General features: G+C 45.7%; 1 protein-coding gene across 2 annotated transcripts in view; it reads left to right on the forward strand.

Annotated features, from left to right (window-relative positions):
- smtnl (smoothelin, like) overlaps positions 1-21,484 on the forward strand; it is a 108,412-nt gene that overhangs the window by 80,098 nt on the left and 6,830 nt on the right. For both annotated transcript variants that reach the window (XM_061918813.1, XM_061918814.1), the window contains exons 4-8: positions 6,666-6,923; positions 7,018-7,074; positions 7,136-7,196; positions 7,725-7,874; positions 7,959-8,082. In XM_061918813.1, coding sequence (XP_061774797.1) covers positions 6,666-6,923; positions 7,018-7,074; positions 7,136-7,196; positions 7,725-7,874; positions 7,959-8,082 — 650 coding nt within the window. The remainder of the gene's footprint in view (positions 1-6,665; positions 6,924-7,017; positions 7,075-7,135; positions 7,197-7,724; positions 7,875-7,958; positions 8,083-21,484) is intronic.

Raw genomic sequence — 21,484 nt, forward strand, 5'->3', positions numbered from 1 at the left:
ACTCCTTCCTCAGCTTGACGGCATCCCTCACTGTTGGTGTCCACCAAGGGGTTTTAGGATTGCCACCCCGACAAGCACCAACTACCTTGCGGCCACAGCTTCGATCAGCCGCCTCGACAATAGAGGTGCGGAACATGGTCCACTCGGACTCAATGTCCAGCACCTCCCTTGTGACATGTTCGAAGTTCTTCCGGAGGTGGGAATTGAAACTTTCTCTGACAGGAGACTCTGCCAGACGTTCCCAGCAGACCCTCACAATGCGTTTGGGCCTCCAAGGTCTGTCCGGCATCCTCCCCCACCATCGCAGTCAACTCACCACCAGGTGGTGATCGGTAGAAAGCTCCGCCCCTCTCTTTACCCGAGTGTCGAAAACATAAGGCCGCAAATCCGATGACACAACTACAAAGTCGATCATGGAACTGCGGCCTAGGGCGTCCTGGTGCCAAGTGCACATATGGACACCCTTATGTTTAAACATGGTGTTTGTAATGGACAAACTATGATGAGCACAAAAGTCCAATAACAAAACACCACTCGGGTTCAGATCCGGGCGGCCATTCTTCCCAATCACGCCTCTCCAGGTTTCACTGTCATTGCCAACATGAGCCTTGAAGTCCCCCAGTAGGACAATGGAATCACCCGGGGGAGCACTTTCCAGTACTCCCTCGAGTGTACCCAAAAAGGGTGGGTACTCTGAACTGCTGTTTGGTGCGTAAGCACAAACAACAGTCAGGACCCTTCCCCCCACCCGAAGGCGGAGGGAGGCTACCCTTTCGTCCACCGGGTTGAACTCCAACGTGCAGGCTTTAAGCCAGGGGGAAACAAGAATTGCCACCCCAGCCCGTCGCCTCTCACTGCCGGCAACGCCAGAGTGGAAGAGGGTCCAGTCCCTCTCCAGAGAAGTGGTTCCAGAGCCCTTGCTGTGCGTCGAAGTGAGTCCGACTATATCCAGCCGGAACTTCTCCACTTCGCACACTAGCTCAGGCTCTTTCCCCCCCAGTGAGGTGACGTTCCACGTCCCAAGAGCTAGCTTCTGTAGCCGAGGATCGGACCGCCAAGTGCCCTGCCTTCGGCTGCCGCCCAGCTCACATTGCACCCGACCTCTATGGCCCCTGCTATGGGTGGTGAGCCCATTGGAGGAGTGACCCACGTTGCCTCTTTGGGCTGTGCCCGGCCGGGTCCCATGGGAACAGGCCCGGCCACCAGCCGCTCGCCATCGTGCCCCACCTCCGGGCCTGGCTCCAGAGGGGGGCCCCAGTGACCCGCTTCCGGGCGAGGGAAATCTGGGTCCATGTTTTGTCTTCTTCATATAGGTCTTCGAGCTGCTCTTTGTCTGATCCCTCACCTAGAACCTGTTTGCCTTGGGAGACCCTACAAGGGGACATAAAGCCCCCGGACAACATAGCTCCTAGGATCATTGGGACACGCAAACTCCTCTACCACGATAAGGTTGCAGCTCAGAGAGGAGTAAATTATGGAATGGCTTAAGCAAATAACACAAACAATGTACTAATATGATCCAATTCAAGAAACTCTTTAAACTTAGTGTTTACAGTGTTTACAAAGTGCAACGAAGAAGAACCCCGATAAACATTCTGAATCTTATTCATCCCACCATATGAAATACAACTTATTTCACTAATTACTAATGTATTTATTTGATTTATTTTTTGTATTGATCAATGATTAAGCCTGTTAGTTTTGTTAGTCATGTCTGTGTTTTTTCCATGCCAAATACAATGTGACCTGTTTAAGTTGACCCAGTGTAATTAACAACCCGTTAGGGTATGTTAGAGAACACAATATTATTTCACTTGTTCAATTGGACAAGAGGAAAAAGTGGTGCTGCCATATTAGTAAAGTCATGGTCTGGTTGTTAATGAATTTGTCAGTTGGTTTGAATAATCTTTTCTACAGTTAAACATACTGTATCTAAAAAAAATAGGACATAATTATTGCTTTTAGAACCCAGCTACAAATCCCTGGGCACGTCAAAAACTCAAAGCTGACCTTCGAGATGAACTGCGAGGTTGTGTGTAAAAAAGGGACACCAGGCTGAGGAAACTCTCGTCCTCACATTGATAGAACCTTGTTGACACTCATTTATCGGGCATATATTGGATCAATATTGTCCTTCTCTGTGGTGTCATGGTTTGGTAGTTTGTCCTTGAAAAACAAGTTTGGGCTAATTAATATTGTAAATGAGGCTAGTAAGCTTGTAGATGAACTGCAACTCAACCTAACTGACATCAATGCCACTCAGCTGCAGCGCAAGGCAAACTCTATTGTCCACTGTACCAATCATCCCTTCTCTCTGGTCAACGTTTCATTGTTCCTCTTTGTAGGAAATATATATAAGAATACTTTTGTTCCTGTTGCCATCGCACTCTTAAAGGGTAACTGCACTCTTTAGGGAATTTTTCCTATTGTTCACAATCATTATGAAAAACATAATGACGGATGTTTTTTGTTTTTAACGCATTCTGACTTGTAAAAAAACATAGAGCTGAGCCAAGGGGAGGTCCTCTAGTCCGACCATAGAGCCCAATAAATATTAGTGATATTGTTATTGTAAGCTCTAGCACAGGCAAACTTGCGCGGTGCAGTGATCACAAGTATGTGTGCCAGTTTTGACATGATCAACTGATCAGCTGCTTCGTTACCGTGCTCGTGAAACTTTATTGTAGATCATAAATCAGGCCTCTCACCTGAATAGTAGAAGGACAAATATGTATTTTGACAAGTTGGTACACGTTGACAGCCAATTTACACCCTGAAAAGGCAAGAAGACACAAAAATATGCTTGGTTGCATGCAGCCCCCTTTTCTTCAACAGAATTATGAGTCATTCTTCATCTAAATGAGAATATTTGAACATCCCACCAGTCGGCATTCCAATAACAGCAGACCTTGTGCAGTAAGTGACATTTTATCATGTCAGTTGGCTGTCATAAAATCTGCAATGAGCAGTAATCTCTGATGTTGTTTGGTGAAAAAAAGCAAACGTGATGCCTTTTTTTAATTAATGTGCCGCGTGTACTTAAAATTTGTAAAATATGTAAATATTAAAAGTTATTATAAATGTGCCTGGTACTACATTACATACTAGAGATGCGCGGTTTGGGGTGTTATCCGCGGATAAACCGCGGGTCGGGTGGTTGACATGACGATAAAATAGATTTTAATTAGATTCGGGCGTGTGGCGGTTGAACCATCCGGAAATATTTGATATACATGGTTCTGGGATCGGTATCCTTTGCCATTCAAAGAACCATTTAAGACCCGTGTCATAAGGCGAAGAAGACAATAAGAGACGCTATTATTCTCTTGAATGACTGTCGGCAGTCACCCAGATATTAAGTATTAGGGCGCGCTATGAAGACATTGGCATTGTCGCCTTCTATAACATGTATGATCTGCTTGTCAGTCCAGCATTATGTTGTGTGTGGCTTCCGCGACCACACACACATGACTGCAAGGCATACTGGGTGACACAGAGTACACTAATGGTTGTGATATAAACAATTTTAACACTCTTAGTAATATGCGCCACGCTTTGAAGCCACACCAATTAAGAACGACAAATACATTTCGGGAGAACATCCTCACAGTAACACAACATAAACGCAACACAACAAATACCCATAAACCTTTGTATTCATGACACGTCCTGACTATTTTATACAACCCAAACACCTTATTGAAAGTGTTTGGATGTTTTCTTAAGATCATATAGGGAGAATACAGCATCTCCCATAGGCCCCATTGTAAGCGGGTTTTTGATTGCATTTATTTACTATTTAGAATGCATTAAAAAAATCTATTCGTTGTCATGTCTTTTTTAATGATTGTGAACAATAAGCAACATTCCCCAAAAAGAGCAGTTCTCCTTTAAATAAGGTTGGCACATAGTAATTTTATTCCATTTATTGTACCTAACACTTAACAAATAAGCATCTTACCTGCACGCTGCTTTCCTGCCATCCTTTCTACATCTTGGGGACATGACCACCGCAACCATGCGACCCAGACATAACAAGAGACTGCCATCACAAAGTTTCCCTGCAGAAAGCAACACCTAGGACTTCACTGTGGAGGAAATAGAGGTATGGATGTGGCAGGTGTTAAACAATGAAGGCGGAGAGCCTTTATCATTCTCCAGAGGAGAACGATATGTTGATGTGGGGTCCTGATGGTACGCTGATCCCGATTGACACCCCCTCTCCGCCGCAGTTTCGTAGCACCATTCATCATGTTCCCAAGCTTCCCATATTGTAGGCTGTTAGCCAGGACATTAACCCGTCACAGCGTAATGACGTCACGCCACAGGTGCGCTTTAATGCCCTCACGAGTCATTCAGTCACTTTTTCCTCAACCTTGTCTGCCAGGCAGCCTTCACTTGAGAACATTAAGTTAAAGGCTGCTGAGGATTGGGAATTTACTTAAGGCTACTGCTGCTAGCCAGTCCATGCCTCCCCATAGGCAAGCTCTGCCCCCTAAGCTCATGCACTTCCTGTTTCAGTAGCCCACCTACCCAAAGCCCACCCACCCTTGGTTTCGCTCCTACCAGGGTTGGGGGTCAAACACTCCCTCGGGGGGTCCAGTGCAGCACCAGCTCTTCGTCATGCAAGGGCGCTGCCTACCTCTTCACCAGTAGGGGCGCCATCTGCTCCTCAAGCTTCAAAGGACCCTTTGGAGGATTACACCGCTGAATGAATCGGCGAGTAGTATAGGAAGGTGCGGATTGAGCTGGAAATGGAGGCCAAGTTCGCTCCAGCTCCGACGCCCGCTTCATCTAAGCTTGCCCAAGCAGCCACGCCCGCTCATGCCAAGCTTGCCCAAGCAGCCTCGATGCCTTACCAGCCGCGTACTGCTACGACACCGCAGTCTACCCGAGACTCTCTAGAGTCAGTGTGGTGTGGATGGATGAGTGGTACCGGAAGATGTTGATTGAACTAGAAATGGAGGATCAGCCCACTCCAGCCAAGCACGCTCCACCTCTGCAAATGCTGACAGCCTCGCTTCCAGCTCTGCCGTCAGCTCCAGGTTCGCCTCCAGCTCTGCAGGCGGCGACAGTCCAGCCGCCTGCTGCTCCAGCTCTGCAGATGCCGACAGCCTAGGCGACATCCTCATCTTCAGCGGGTCTTTCCACGACGCCGCCATCCTCATCTTCAGCAGGTCTTCCCACAACGCCGCCATCCTCGTCTTCAGTGGGTCTTGCAACGACGCCGTCATCCTCCTCTTCAGTGCGTCTTCCAACGATGCCGCCTCCTGTCTTGGCCTCAGCGGGTCTTCTCACGCTGCCGCCAACTGCCTCATCTATTTTTTCCTGCCTTGTGCCACACTCTGTCTGGCAGTCTCACAGTTTGTGTTGTGGTTTCTCCTACTTGTCACTAGCCTTTGCTTGTTTCTGTGTTAAAATTTGCGCAGTTTCCCATGCCATTGGCAGGTCTGCCTTTTTGTATTTTTTTCCCTCGCATATTGAAAATAAATAAGCATCTCACCTGCACGCTGCTTTCCTGCTGTCCTCTCTGCATCTTGGGGACACAACCACAGCCACCAAGCAACGCTGACGTAACAGTATTGTCCCATATTTCATGGTTTGTTTGTACAAACCATGAAATATGGTTTCATGGTTTCAGGCGCAAATATCAGACAGCGCATGATACACACGACATGCTGCGTGTATCACAAACAGTATGAAGTGCGACTCACTCATTGGACAGTTGTTTGTTAGGTCCAGCTGGCCAGGGATGTACTGTATTTTCCAGTTTCTTTGGGGTAAGCACGCCGTTTATGTCAAAATAGCCTGTCTTCAAATTCCACAATTTGCAGCTTCAATTAGCGTTCATCTCCATCTCACGGCTTATGTCTGCTCTAATATCACGTCTTCCTTCGTGCTTGCTTCTAGAAGCACTAGTTCATCCTCCGTAAGTTTAGCTAAGATAAGGTTGTGAATCCTCATTTGTCCAAAAATCAATGCGGAGAGGAATTAGCTCCGACTGTGCATAAAATGACGAAAATACAAAAATATTGTACGTATTACATATTGTTATGAACGTGTCTGTCACTACATTATACATATAATTGCAGTGTTCAAACAAAACATTGATGGAGGGTCTTAAAGTTTAGAGGCTATGAAGGCTTCAACGGTGACCCCCATTAGCCGCATCTTCCAAGCAATTTGTATTGTATTTAAAATCCTAAAAAAAAATATGCATGTTTTTGTCTCTTATGAGGATTGTGAGCGGTAAGCAAAAAAAAAAAAAAAATGCAGTTGCCCTTTAAAGAAATATTAAACCTTGAGAATCTTTCTAAAAATGATGAGAAGTATGCCATGATGACCGTTAATAGGTAGAATGTCATTCAGTATAAATCAGGAAGAAACATTCACATTTTGTTTAATAGTCTATCTGTTTTATTATTTAGTTTTTATGTTTACCGGTTAACAGAAGATAATGAATATATGTTCTCAAGAGTGGAGGTGGTTGGGACAACAGTTTCTTTGATTAGTCACTCAAACTGTAACCTGATCCAGATCCTCAGTTAAAATCTGTTCTAGTTTTAACTGTCAAAACAACTGCTTAAAAATAACAGCATAGATTTCAAGGATAGTTTTCCAATTGTTACTTATACTGAATGATCCTAACATGTTTCTCCAATCAGAACATTCCCTGTTGGTACCGGGAAAGAGTTCCCCACCCAAGGACTTACCACATGAACACACAGCCCCAGTCGCCATACGGATGGCTCACTTCCCAATCACTGCTACCACCAAGACAGCAGAGGCCAAGGGTTCTCCCGATTCTCCCAGTAGCCCCATTGCTTTGCACACTTCTCCGGTCTCAGAAGCCTTCCATCTTAGCCAGTCAGCTACCAGCACAATCCAACCTCAACCAAAAGCAGAGTCTCCAATTCAACCAGGTGGTTAGAGAACCATTAAGCACCTAGATTCTAAAATCTGCCAATAAACATGTGATTTGACTTCCATCTGGTTTGACTTTCATTCCTCTGTTAGTGTCCTCTATGAAAACTTGGACCCCGATCAGAGCTATTGGAAGCTCACATCTTCAAGGTAAGCCTTTATTGGCAGATCACAGTCATGTGATTGTGATTTACTGTTGTTGTCTTTGCAGAGAAAGCAGGTTGTGCCCCTGTAAAAACTGTGACTTACACGGAGCAACCTCATCATGACAGGTAGGTATTGATTGACATATTTTAGGGCAATTACATGGGCTGTTTGCAACATTTACACAGATGCCAAGAGTGCACTGATTTGCCACCCTCTTATGGTTTTTGGGATGTATTGACTGAACTACGTACATACGTACCGCAGGAACGCGCATTAACTTTGGGTATTGTTAGCCAATGATAATTAGTGTTAACTGTCATTGAATGAAAGTATCAACGTATCATAACAAAAACATGAATGCAAATTGTTTGTTGCTTCTCTTGGACTGTGCTTGTATGTGTGCACACGCTTCCTGTACATACGTGTGGACAAGATAGAGTGAGTGACCGCTGTAGACACTAAACCCTTTTTTACAAACTTAGTCATTCTAAAAAAGATAAAGTATTGTAAAACAAATATGTTGAGTTAAACCACTAATGGTAACATAAATTAGCCAATTGTGTTTGTTTTTTTCCCTTTGTAGCTGTGAAAGTGCAAACAGCCCCTTTAAAAGGTAACGTAAGATTGACTTAATATATGGTTCCATTCTGCAGTGATGACAGAGATGGAAGCAAAGACATATCCTTTGGGCAGGAGGGAGAAAAGAGGCGAGAGCTGGTGAGGTCACAGACTTTGCCAAGAAACATTGGCGGTCAGGCACGACATTCTGTCTTCGAGAGATTGGACTCCGAAGTCAGTAGCAGGTGAATACACTGCACCACACTGCATTAGTTTGTCTGGGATTAATGGATTCACAAATCTTGGCCCAATATTTTTCCTCTGTTCAGTCGCCCCAAACCTGTGGAGTCCAAACCCAAACTGAAGCGATCTCAGAGTTTTGGAGTTCCAAGTGCCAGCAGCATTAAACAAATCCTTCTTGAATGGTGTCGCTCTAAAACCGTAGGCTACCAGGTAATGTACTGTCAAAAATGGAATTGAAATGTATATTGATTTTCTCCGTTCTTCTCATTGTTGGAGTAATTTGGTTCAGTACTCTACTGCCCCGATCTACTAAAGGTTTGTGAGCACTAAAACATGTGCAAACGTATAGCATGCACAGTTAAAGGGGAACATTATCACCAGACCTATGTAAGCGTCAATATATACCTTGATGTTGCAGAAAAAAGACCATCTATTTTTTTAACCGATTTCCAAACTCTAAATGGGTGAATTTTGGCAAATTAAACGCCTTTCTATTATTTGCTCTCGGAGCGATAACGTTAAAACGTTACGTCACCTAGGTAGTCAACGCCATTTTCTCCACCACATTACACGCAGCGAGTCAAATCAGCTCTGTTATTTTCTGTTTTTCCGACTGTTTTCCGGTACCTTGGAGACATCATGCCTCGTCAGTGTGTTGTCGGAGGGTGTAACAACACGATGAGGGACGGATTTAAGTTGATTTACGTAGAATGTGCATCAATTAGCACGGCATGCTAACCGATACTAACATGCTATTTAGGCTAGCTGTATGTACATATTGCATCATTATGCCTCATTTGTAGCTATATTTGCATTCAGCCTTTCCTTACATCCACATGTAATGCCATACAAACACATACCAATTGACAGATTTAAGTTGCTCCAGTGTCAAGAGATGCGAAAGTCCCTCTTTTGGTCCGCACATTTTACCGGCGAAGCTATGACAGACATGGCACACAGATGAATGGACAACCTGTGACACTCAAAGCAGATGCATTTCCAATGATAAACTCAAAGAAATCACAAAAGTGAGTTTTGGTGATGTTATTGGCTTATGTGCTAATCAGACATATTTGGTCGCGGCATGACTGCCAGCTAATCGATGCTAACATGCTATTTAGGCTAGCTGTATGTACATTTGTAGCTGTATTTGCATCCAGCGTTTCCCTCCACCCACATTTAATGCCAAACAATCACTTACCAATCGACGGATTTAAGTTGATCAAGTGTTACAAGATGCGAAACTTCCGATCGTTTGGTCCGCACATTTTACCGGCGATGTTAAGGCAGACATGGCCGAATAGCGTCAATAGCTATTTGCTCAATAGCTTCAGTTTCTTCTTCAATTTCGTTTTCGCTATCTGCCTCCATATTCCAACCATCCGTTTCAATACATGCGTAATCTGTTGAATTGCTTAAACCGCTGAAATCCGAGTCTGAATCCGAGCTAATGTCGCTATATCTTGCTGTGGTATCCGCCATGTTGTTTGTATTGGAATCACTGGATGACGTCACAGGAAAATGGACAGTGGCTTCGCAGATAGTGAAAATCAGGCACTTTAAAGCCTTTTTTCGGGATATTCCGAGACGGGTAAAATTTTGAAAAAAACTTCAAAAAATTAAATAAGCCACTGGGAACTGATTTTTATTGGTTTTAACCCTTCTGAAATTGTGATATTGTTCCCCTTTAAACTACTAAGCTCATACGCTGAAGATTGCCTCTGTTAAATGGTCAAAACAGCGGGCGCAAACAAGTAGCCTTCATGTTAATGCTCAGTATATGCTGATAATTAGAACGCTCAGAAAAGTGGGAAGAGGAGATAAAAATGTAGTTATTGAGCACACGCAATTTGATTTATCAAGAGTGAAACTGTTGTGTGGCCGCTTTTTTGCGTGTGTATATTTAGCATATTTGGAAAGGACATACAAACAGGGACGGCTTGGCGCAGTGGTAGAGTGACCATGCACAACCCAAGGGTCCCTGGTTCAATCCCCACCTAGTACCAACCTTGTCATGTCCGTTGTGTCCTGAACAAGACACTTCATCCTTGCTCCTGATGGGTGCTGGTTAGCGCCTTGCATGGCAGCTCCCTCCATCAGTGTGTGAATGTGTGTGAGAATGGGTAAATGTGGAAGTAGTGTCAAAGCGCTTTGAGTACCTTGAAGGTAGAAAAGCGCTATAAAAGTACAACCCATTTGTCATTTATCATTTTAAGCACAAATGGAAATTAGAAAGGAGGACATCGCATTGCAATGACAGACAATGGGAAGAGAAAACTATCAGTGTACGTGTCAATATATTTTGACTGTCAGAAATATGAATATTAGACATATTGTCTACTCAGCAATGACATTTTCTCGCTGCTTAAAGACTTAATGTGCTGATTGGAACCAGCAGACACCAAAATGAATCCAACTAAATCGTTTTATGCGCTGGCTATTTCTTTTAATCTTCTTATAACATGCATTTTCTTGTATCTCGATCATTCCAGTGCACCATCGCAAATCACTAAATAGGTTGGTTCAGCTGTCTAGATTGCGCTTCTGTGTTGCCAGAAAAAGTGGTATAGATTATAGTGTTGGGCTGTATGTTCCACGAGATTACAAAACAGCACAGGTTGGAGCACATACCGCAGTAAATGAGTTTCTCCATGGTCACAGCCTGTTGTACATGTAAAAACCTCATTTAAATAGTGAAGTCTGCACCATTTTTGAACTTGTTACCAATATCAAATACAGAAAACTAATATTTCGCGCAATTTTATTCTTTGCGCACCCTATTATAGTTGTATTACATTATGTGATGACACATTGTGCAATAGGCAGCACGGTGGTAGAGGGGTTAGTGCGTCTGCCTCACAATACGAAGGTCCTGAGTAGTCCTGTGTTCAATCCCGGGCTCGGGATCTTTCTGTGTGAAGTTTGCATGTTCTCCCTTGACTGCGTGGGTTCCCTCTGGGTACTCCGGCTTCCTCCCACCTCCAAAGACATGCACCTGGGGATAGGTTGATTGGCAACGGGCTCGGGATCTTTCTGTGTGAAGTTTGCATGTTCTCCCCGTGACTGCGTGGGTTCCCTCCGGGTACTCCGGCTTCCTCCCACCTCCAAAGACATGCACCTGGGGATAGGTTGATTGGCAACACTAAAGTGTGTGAATGTGAGTGTGAATGTTGTCTGTCTATCTGTGTTGGCCCTGCGATGAAGTGGCGACTTGTCCAGGGTGTACCCGCCTTCCCCCTGATTGTAGCTGAGATAGGCACCAGTGCCCCCCGCGACTCCAAAGGGAATAAGCGGTAGAAAAATGGATGGAAGGATGGATGGAAATTGTGCAATAAATTTGGGATGGAGACAGCTTCCATGTGGCCCTCCCTGTGAGTACCTAATAAGTAGTCGTAAGGTTGCGTGCACTTAAGTGAAACAAATGTCTTCAAAGCGTCTACAAACCCTAGCCTCAGTGCTAGCTCTTCTCCAGCTCAACGTTGGAGGTCTCACCATCGCCAAATTCAACATCCTTAAGTAATTGGCCGCAACATATTGTGACTGTGATCGCCCTGCAGGAGACCCACCAAGAAAACAAGTACATCATAAGGGTGCTTGGGTACATGCTGGCCGGCCACACCACCAACGAACACGAAGGTATCGCCACATTTGTCGGCGAGGACATGGCTTGGTCAGCTGCAGGACAATATCCAGAGGGGGAAAAACTAGATTGGATCTCAACTAAAGTACAATACTTTACTATCATCAACATCTTCAAACCACTTCCAAGTAGTTTGGTACCACCATCGCTTTCATATGCTCCAGTCCCTGCTGTTTATGCAAGCAACTTCAATAGCCATCATACTGACTCGAGGTACACCCATCAGTATCGTGACTGATGGTGATTCCCTGTTGGAAAGGTTCTCAACGGTTGATGCGGCACTCCTATATTACCCAAAGGAGCCCGCCACCTTCTACTCTGCACATCGGAACTGTACCACCAACTCAGAAATGGCACAACAACCAGTCACTTTAAGTTAGACACATCCTGGAAATGTTTCGCCGGTCAAACCGACCCTCGCTTATCACCACTCCAGCATGTCCACACCCCCGTGCCCCAACAGCCTGAACAATGCCTACGGGTCATACCATAAGATGCTTCTAAATACTGCCAAGAAGAACATCCCCCACGGCATCTGCAATGCATATGTCCCCTGCTGAGACGACAAAAGTGAACGTCTACTTCGCGTCCGCCCTGCGATGAGGTGGCGACTTGTCCAGGGTGTAGCCCGCCTTCCGCCCGATTGTAGCTGAGATAGGCGCCAGCGCCCCCCGCGACCCCGAAAGGGAATAAGCGGTAGAAAATGGATGGATGGATACTTCGCGCCCATGCAGACGCTCAAAACATGGAGGAAAGGGATAAAGCAGCAGATGACCTATTCAACAGGCTGAACAAGAATCGAAGCTAAAGATGGACTGAGACCGTGGAGTTGATCGACTTCACACACTCCAATGGCAGTGGTAGACCCTGTACAAGCTGACTCGAAGGGCAACAACCCCAGCACAATTTCCCAATAAAGCAAACTCCAATGTGTCGCTTTTGCTGAGTAATGGCTGGTTCCCTAATGCAGGTAAAGACTTAAAAACATCAGCAAGTCCATGAGCTGCTAAGGAGCCCAGAATTAAAGTAAAGTAAAGTAAAGTACCAATGATTATCACACACACACTAGTTGTGGTGAAATTTTTCCTCTGCATTTGACCCATCCCCTTGATCACCTCCTGGGAAGTGAGGGGAGCAGTGGGCAGCAGTGGGCAGCAGTGGGCAGCAGCGGTGCCGCGCCCGGGAATCATTCATGGTGATTTAACCCCCAATTCCAACCCTTGATGCCGAGTGCCAAGCAGGGAGGCAATGGGTCCCATTTTTTTTATAGTCTTTGTATGACTCGGCCGGGGTTCTAACTCCCAACCTAAACTAATCCACTGACTTCATGGATCATGAAAATCAAGCAGGCCATCCAATACCTGAAGCTTGGCAAGGCACCAGGCAAAGATGGTATCCACGCAGACTACATTAAACATCAAGGCAAGAAGGCAACTGACTAGCTTCGCTCTTTCCTCCCCGCGTGTCTTCATCAATCAAAGCTGCCGAAGATCTGGCGTTGTACAAAGGTGATCGCCCTGCTGAAGCCTGACAAGCCGAGTGACGACCCCAAGGAATACTGGCCCATCTCACTGTTATGTTTCCCATTCAAGTTCCTGGAACACCACACCCTGGCTTGCATCACACTAGTGATCGATCCACCATTCGAAGTGGCGGGTCAACAACAGACCAGGTAACCGTCTTGTGCCAAGACATAGAGGACAGCTTCCAGGCAAGAGAAGGCTTGTGCCGGCTTTTTGGACCTCACAGCTGCCTACGACACTGTCTGGCGACATGGGTTACACATGAAACTTCTGAAAACCATCCCAGATAAGCACATGGGGAGCTTTGTAATGGAGATGCTGAGCAACCGCAGCAACTGGCCACTCACTGGCAATGGCCAGAGCAGCAGGGCAGAAAAATTAACAATAGTGTTCCACAGGGTTCGGTGCTGGCACCTACGCTGTTTTGACATCTACATCCATGATCTACCCCCAACAACATCAATGAAGTAAGGGTATTTAACTGACCTGGCTATCCTAACCAGCAAACCGTCCTGGCAGGCAGTGGATGAAGGTGAAGGACTAGTGCCTAAATACGTAATTATGTTATTAGGTACGATAGGCCCGAAGAGGGTGGAGTATACTGTGTAAATTACATTGGAAAGTTTGCGCCCTCTCGGCATCTGTGTAAATATTGTAAACTGTTCTTTTAACATTTAAATAGTTTCTTCCTACATTACACTTCATTGCTGTTGATTGAAATTGTTGCTGTTTGTTATCTTGATTAATTGTAGCATAAAAGTGTATTATTGTGTGTGTGTGTTTGTGGTAAAGTTGGTCATGGCTAAATGCTTTGAAGCATTGCTGCACTGTTACTCAGCAGTCTGTCTCAGCAACTCCATGTGGCTTAAGTTAGTCAAATTAGACATAGCCACAACTCTTGCTGGCTAAAAGGAAACACTCCACTCTTCATTTGATGACCTGACACTTTAGATTTCACTCACGCATAAGCACTTGAGCCTCAAACACAATGATCACTGGAGAAATCATGAACACCAATTGATGTCCAAAATATGACCCATGGGCCATTTATGGCTGGCAGCTCTGTTTATCTATCTATATATATATATATATATATATATATATATATATATATATTTATATATATATCCATTTTCTACTGCTTGTCCCTTCTGGGGTCGCGGGGGGTCGCTGGAATCTATCTCAGCTGCATTCAGGCGGAAGGCGGGGTAACTCTCTGGACAAGTGACCACCTCATCGCACAGATAGACAACATTCACACTCTAAGGCCAATTTAGTGTTGCCAAAGGGTTAGTGCATGTGCCTCACAATGCAAAAGTCCAGAATAGTCCTGAGTTCAATTGTGGGCTCTGGATATTTCTGTGTGGAGTTTGCATAATCTCCCCGTGACTGCATGGGTTCCCTCCCGGTACTCTGGCTTCCTCCCACTTCCAAATACATGCACCTGAGGATAGGTTGATTGGCAACACTAAAAATTGGCCCTAGTGTATGATTGTGAGTGTGAATGTTATCTATCTGTGTTGGCCCTGCGATGAGGTGGCGACTTGTCCAGGGTGTACACCGCCTTCTGCCCAAATGCAGTCGAGATAAGCTCCAGCACACCCCGTGACTCCAAAAGGGACAAACGGGAGAAAATGGATATATATATATATATATATATATATATATATATATATATATATATATATAGTTTGTCTGTTTCTCATACTATATATATGTATATTTGTCCATTTCTCATACTATATATATATTTATATATGTATACAGTATAAACATATATATGGAGATGTATCAATAAATATATACGTTTTTATATTTTTATAATTTACAAAAATATTAAAAAATGCAAAAAAAAAATGGAAGTTCTATGTCAAATTAACAGTATATGTCTATAAAGGGAACAAACAAATAATACATTGACACCAACAAACAATGAACAATACCAAAGTTTGTCAATTTGTTTATGCTGAAATGCCAGTTAAATAACAATTAAATAATAACTCTTATTGTTATATACATGAGAGGTAGATAATCTATTCCTCTTTAACTGTAAATGTATACCTCTTATAAGATAAATACGAGGTATAGAATCTATAACTCGTATTTATATAAAACCTATATTTAACTGCCATTTCAGCACAAAAAAATCCTGAATCCTTATGACACTATTGCCTATGCATTGCATTGTTATATTTCTTCTCTACAAATTGATGGACAACTTGCTTTGAAATCATAAATCAGGGTTACAGGCAGATATTTTTGAGATGTTTCAATAATTACATTTAAGAAATTTTTAATCATAGTACATTTATTTTGTAAGGCACCTTTCAAGGCACTTAAGGTCGCCATACATTACATAAAAGCATGATTTAAAAAAAATCAACGATTAATGCAAAGCAACAACTAAAAAAACCTCCTCTCTGAGCTGCTACCTTACCGTGGTAGAGGAGTTTGCGTGTCCCAATGATCCTAGGAGCTATGTTGTCTGGGGGTTTTCATGCCCCCTGGTAGGGTCTCCCAAGACAAACAGGTCCTAGGTGAGTGATCAGACAAAGAGCAGCTCAAAGACTTCTATGGAATTACAACGAAATGAACCCAGATTTCCCTCGCCCGGACGTGGGTCAACGGGGCCCCGCTCTGGAGCCAGGCCCGGAGTTGGGGCACGATGGCGAGCGCCTGGTGGTCGGGCCTGTTCCCATGGGGCCCGGCCGGGCACAGCCCGAAGAGGCAACGTGGGTCATCCCTCCAATGGGCTCACCACTCATAGGAGGGGCCATAGAGGTCGGGTGCATTGTGAGCTGGGCGGCAGCCGAAGGCAGGGCACTTGGCGGTCCGATCCTCGGCTACAGAAGCTAGCTCTTGGGACGTGGAACGTCACCTCACTGGGGGGGAAGGAGCCTGAGCTAGTACGCGAGGTAGAGAAGTTCCGGCTGGATATAGTCGGACTCACCTCGACGCACAGCAAGGGCTCTGGAACCAGTTCTCTCGAGAGGGACTGGACCCTCTTCCACTCTGGCGTTGCCGGCAGTGAGAGGCGACGGGCTGGGGTGGCAATTCTGTTGCCCCCCGGCTCAAAGCCTGTACGTTTGAGTTCAACCCAGTGGACGAGAGGGTAGCTTCCCTTCGCCTTCGGGTGGGGGGAAGGGTCCTGACTGTTGTTTGTGCTTATGCACCAAACAGCAGTTCAGAATACCCACCCTTTTTGGGTACACTCGAGGGAGTACTGGAAAGTGCTCCTCCGGGTGATTCCCTTGTCCTACTGGGAGACTTCAACGCTCATATTGGCAACGACAGTGAAACCTGGAGAGGCGTGATTGGGAAGAATGGTCGCCCGGATCTAAACCCGAGTGGTGTTTTGTTATTGGACTTTTGTGCTCGTCACAGTTTGTCGATAACAAACACCATGTTCAAACATAAGGGTGTCCATATGTGCACTTGGCACCAGGACACCCTAGGTCGCAGTTCCATGATCGACTTTGTAGTTGTGTCATCGGATTTGCGGCCTTATGTTTTGGACACTCGGGTGAAGAGAGGGGCGGAGCTTTCTACCGATCACCACCTGGTGGTGAGTTGGCTGCGATGGTGGGGGAGGATGCCGGACAGACCTGGCAGGCCCAAACGCATTGTGAGGGTCTGCTGGGAACGTCTGGCAGAGTCTCCTGTCAGAGAGAGTTTCAATTCACACCTCCGGGAGAACTTTGAACATGTCACGAGGGAGGTGCGGGACATTGAGTCCGAGTGGACCATGTTCCGAACCTCTATTGTCGAGGCGGCTGATTGGAGCTGTGGCCGCAAGGTTGTTGGTGCCTGTCGTGGCGGTAATCCCAGAACCCGTTGGTGGACACCAGCAGTGAGGGATGCCGTCAAGCTGAAGAAGGAGTCCTATCGGGTTCTTTTGGCTCATAGGACTCCGGAGGCAGTGGACGGGTACCGACGGGCCAAGCGGTGTGCAGCTTTAGCGGTCGCGGAGGCAAAAACTCGGACATGGGAAGAGTTCGGGGAAGCCATGGAAAACGACTTCCGGACGGCTTCGAAGCGATTCTGGACCACCATACGGCGCCTCAGGAAGGGGAAGCAGTGCACTATCAACACCGTGTATGGTGCGGATGGTGTTCTGCTGACTTCGACTGCGGATGTTGTGGATCGGTGGAGGGAATACTTCGAAGACCTCCTCAATCCCACCAAGACGTCTTTCTTTGAGGAAGCGGTGCCTGGGGAATCTGTAGTGGACTCTCCTATTTCTGGGGCTGAGGTCGCTGAGGTAGTTAAAAAGCTCCTCGGCGGCAAGGCCCCGGGGGTGGATGAGATCCGCCCGGAGTTCCTTAAGGCTCTGGATGCTGTAGGGCTGTCTTGGTTGACAAGACTCTGCAGCATCGCGTGGACATCGGGGGCGGTACCTCTGGATTGGCAGACCGGGGTGGTGGTCCCTCTCTTTAAGAAGGGGGACCGGAGGGTGTGTTCCAACTATCGTGGGATCACACTCCTCAGCCTTCCCGGTAAGGTTTATTCAGGTGTACTGGAGAGGAGGCTTCGCCGGATAGTCGAACCTCGGATTCAGGAGGAACAGTGTGGTTTTCGTCCTGGTCGTGGAACTGTGGACCAGCTCTATACTCTCGGCAGGGTTCTTGAGGGTGCATGGGAGTTTGCCCAACCAGTCTACATGTGCTTTGTGGACTTGGAGAAGGCATTCGACCGTGTCCCTCGGGAAGTCCTGTGGGGAGTGCTCAGAGAGTATGGGGTATCGGAATGTCTTATTGTGGCAGTCCGCTCCCTGTATGATCAGTGTCAGAGCTTGGTCCGCATTGCTGGCAGTAAGTCGGACACGTTTCCAGTGAAGGTTGGACTCCGCCAAGGCTGTCCTTTGTCACCGATTCTGTTCATAACTTTTATGGACAGAATTTCTAGGCGCAGCCAAGGCGTTGAGGGGTTCCGGTTTGGTGGCCACGGGATTAGGTCTCTGCTTTTTGCAGATGATGTAGTCCTGATGGCTTCATCTGGCCGGGATCTTCAGCTCTCACTGGATCGGTTCGCAGCCGAGTGTGAAGCGACCGGAATGAGAATCAGCACCTCCAAGTCCGAGTCCATGGTTCTCGCCCGGAAAAGGGTGGAGTGCCATCTCCGGGTTGGGGAGGAGACCCTGCCCCAAGTGGAGGAGTTCAAGTACCTAGGAGTCTTGTTCACGAGTGGGGGAAGAGTGGATCGTGAGATCGACAGGCGGATCGGTGCGGCGTCTTCAGTAATGCGGACGTTGTATCGATCCGTTGTGGTGAAGAAGGAGCTGAGCCGGAAGGCAAAGCTCTCAATTTACCGGTCGATCTACGTTCCCATCCTCACCTATGGTCATGAGCTTTGGGTCATGACCGAAAGGATAAGATCACGGGTACAAGCGGCCGAAATGAGTTTCCTCCGCCGGGTGGCGGGGCTCTCCCTTAGAGATAGGGTGAGAAGCTCTGCCATCCGGGAGGAGCTCAACGTAAAGCCGCTGCTCCTCCACATCGAGAGGAGCCAGATGAGGTGGTTCGGGCATCTGGTCAGGATGCCACCCGAACGCCTCCCTAGGGATGTGTTTAGGGCACGTCCAGCTGGTAGGAGGCCACGGGGAAGACCCAGGACACGTTGGGAAGACTATGTCTCCCGGCTGGCCTGGGAACGCCTCGGGATCCCCCGGGAAGAGCTAGACGAAGTGGCTGGAGATAGGGAAGTCTGGGCTTCCCTGCTTAGGCTGCTGCCCCCGCGACCCAACCTCGGATAAGCGGAAGATGATGGATGGATGGAACAACTAAAAATGAACATTTGTGTCAGGCAAACGCCTGCCTAAACAGGTTGGTTTTGAAGTTTATTTTAAAAATGATATGTCAACAATGTCAAGTCAATGTTCCTGAGGAGGGAATTCCAGAGGTGAGGGGCAGAGCGGCTGAAGGCTTTTAACACCATGGTTGAGAGGCGGGCTGAGGAGAGGGTCAGGTTGATGCAGAAGGAAGACCTGAGGGATCAGATAGGAATGTTCATGTGTAGGAGGTCAGACAGGTAGGGCGGGCGAAGTTATTGATGGCCTGAAATGTATGGAAGAGGATCTTGTAGTTGAGGCTTTGTTTGATAGGAAGCCGATGGAGTTGGTGAAGAACGGGGGTGATGTGACTGATGACAGGAGTTCTGGTGATTATACGGGCAGAGGCTTTACGGACTAGTTGGAGTTTATGCAGAAGTTTGTGGGGGAGACCAAAGAGTGGGGAATTGAAATAATCCAGACGTGAAGTGACAAGAGTAAACCAAGATCGCAGCACTATTGGTAGTGAGTGAAGGGCGCAGGCGGTTAATGTTACGCAGGTGGAAATAGGCTGATCAATTGGCTTTACAGACATGGTTATGAAATCACAGTGTGCTTTTTAGGACGACACTCATTATCTTAAATTGGGAAGAGAGGGGAGACCAAGGAGTTGTTCATGGTGATGGGGAAACTGGGGTGCCTGGAGAGCATGGATTTAGAGCATATGAGGACTACCTCTGTTTTATCGCTGTTCATTTGAAGACAATTACTAGTGAACTGGTATTTTATTTCCTGTAAATAGGCACAGAGGGCAAAGGGAGGAAAAGTTGGAGAGGGTTTGGAGGAAACGTGGAGCTGGGTGTCTTCCGCATAACAGTGAAAATTGATGTTATGTATACGGACAATTTGACCAACTAGATCAGGGGTAGGGAACCTATGGCTCTAGAGCAGGGGTCGGGAACCTTTTTGGTTGAGAGAGCCATGAAAGCCAAATATTTCCAAATGTATTTCCGTGAGAGCCGTATAATATTTTTTTAACACTGAATACAACTAAATGTGTGGATTTTTAAGTAAGACTTGTCATGTCTTTGTGGTCATGTTCTGTTTAGTTATGTCCTGTTTTGTTTTTGACTCCATTAGTTCCTGTTTTTGCGCACCCTGGTTAGTTTTTGTTTCCATGACTACCAATCAGTTCACCTGTTTTCACGACTCACACACCTGATTCACTTGAACTCATGTACCTGTTGTCAATCACCATGTCACCATTTAAGCCTGCAGTTGCCAGGCTTAAATATTACACTTTTCAGCCTTCTACTCACCCTCTATCACCTCCTACACACCTATGTTATCCATGCCGATGATCCATGCTCTTTCTCGGTCCAAGTACGTTTTTCATGCCATAGTTTGAAAGTTTTATTTTATGTTCATAGTTCTCCCATTGTGCGAGTTTTATTTTTCATAGCCAAGTTATTAACCTCCACTGAGAGCGCCTTTTGTTTATACCCTTTGTTTTTGCAATATTTTTGAGTTAAGATTAAAGATGTCATTACCTTCACGCCATATCCGTTTCAATCGCTTTGCACCATGGGAAAAACCTCACCATAGTCCAGGTCTTGACAAGACCAACATTTTTAGAGTATAATAAGTCTCTTATTCTTTTTAATAACATTTTTTATTCCAAATTGAACCAATAATAAATATAATACTTCTTACCACTAATGCGACATCTTGGACAGGTGCGGTAGAAAACGAATGGTTGGATTAAAATGCATGAGAATGTTTTATAATTTGAACGTTATTTTTAACACTGTGATTACCAGCGTAATTATTAAGTACTTTTCGTGTTAAACAATGTCAGCTAAGACTTATCTGGAGCCAGATGTAGTCATGAAAAGAGCCACATCTGGCTCTAGAGCCATAGGTTCCTTACCCCTGCTCTAGAGCCAGATGTGGCTCTTTTGCTGACTGCATCTGGCTCTTAGATAAAGCTTAGCTGATATTGCTTAACACGATAAGTAATGAATAATTCCGCTGGTAATCACAGTGTCAAAAATAACGTTCGAAATATAAGCATTCTCATGCATTTTCATCCACCCATCCGGTTTCTATCGCACCTGCTCAAGAAGTCGCATTAATGGTAAGAAGTGTTTTATTTATTGTTGGTTAGCCTCAGAATAACAATGTTATTAAAAAGAATAAGAGAATTGTTATACTCTAAAAATGTTGGTCTTTCTTAAAAATGCACGCATATAGTTGAATTCAGTGTAAAAAAAAAAATAATTGTGTGGCTCTCATGGAAATACTTTTAAAAATATTTGGCTTGTATGGCTTTCTCAGCCAAAAAGGTTCCCGACCCCTAAATTACATGAAGAAAAGTATGGGGCCAAGGACAGAGCCCTGGGGTATACCAGAAGAAAGGGGGGATAAATGGGATGAGAATGATTTGAACTGGATAAACTGAGTACAGCCAGGAAGATAAGAGGCTAGGTGAGTGTCAGATATGCTGATGGAGGCTAGTCAGTCAAGGCGGGTGGAATGACCTGAGGTCAAGGAGGATAAAAATGGGTAGGAGTCCTGAGTCAGCTGGCAACAGAAGATAATTTGTGAATATGAGAAGAGCTGTTTCTATTCTGTAATGGTAGTCGAAAAACCGGACTGGAACTGTTCATTTAGGTTATTGCT

The sequence above is a fragment of the Nerophis ophidion genome, linkage group LG13 (assembly GCF_033978795.1).
Source record: "Nerophis ophidion isolate RoL-2023_Sa linkage group LG13, RoL_Noph_v1.0, whole genome shotgun sequence".
Lineage (NCBI taxonomy): Eukaryota > Metazoa > Chordata > Actinopteri > Syngnathiformes > Syngnathidae > Nerophis > Nerophis ophidion.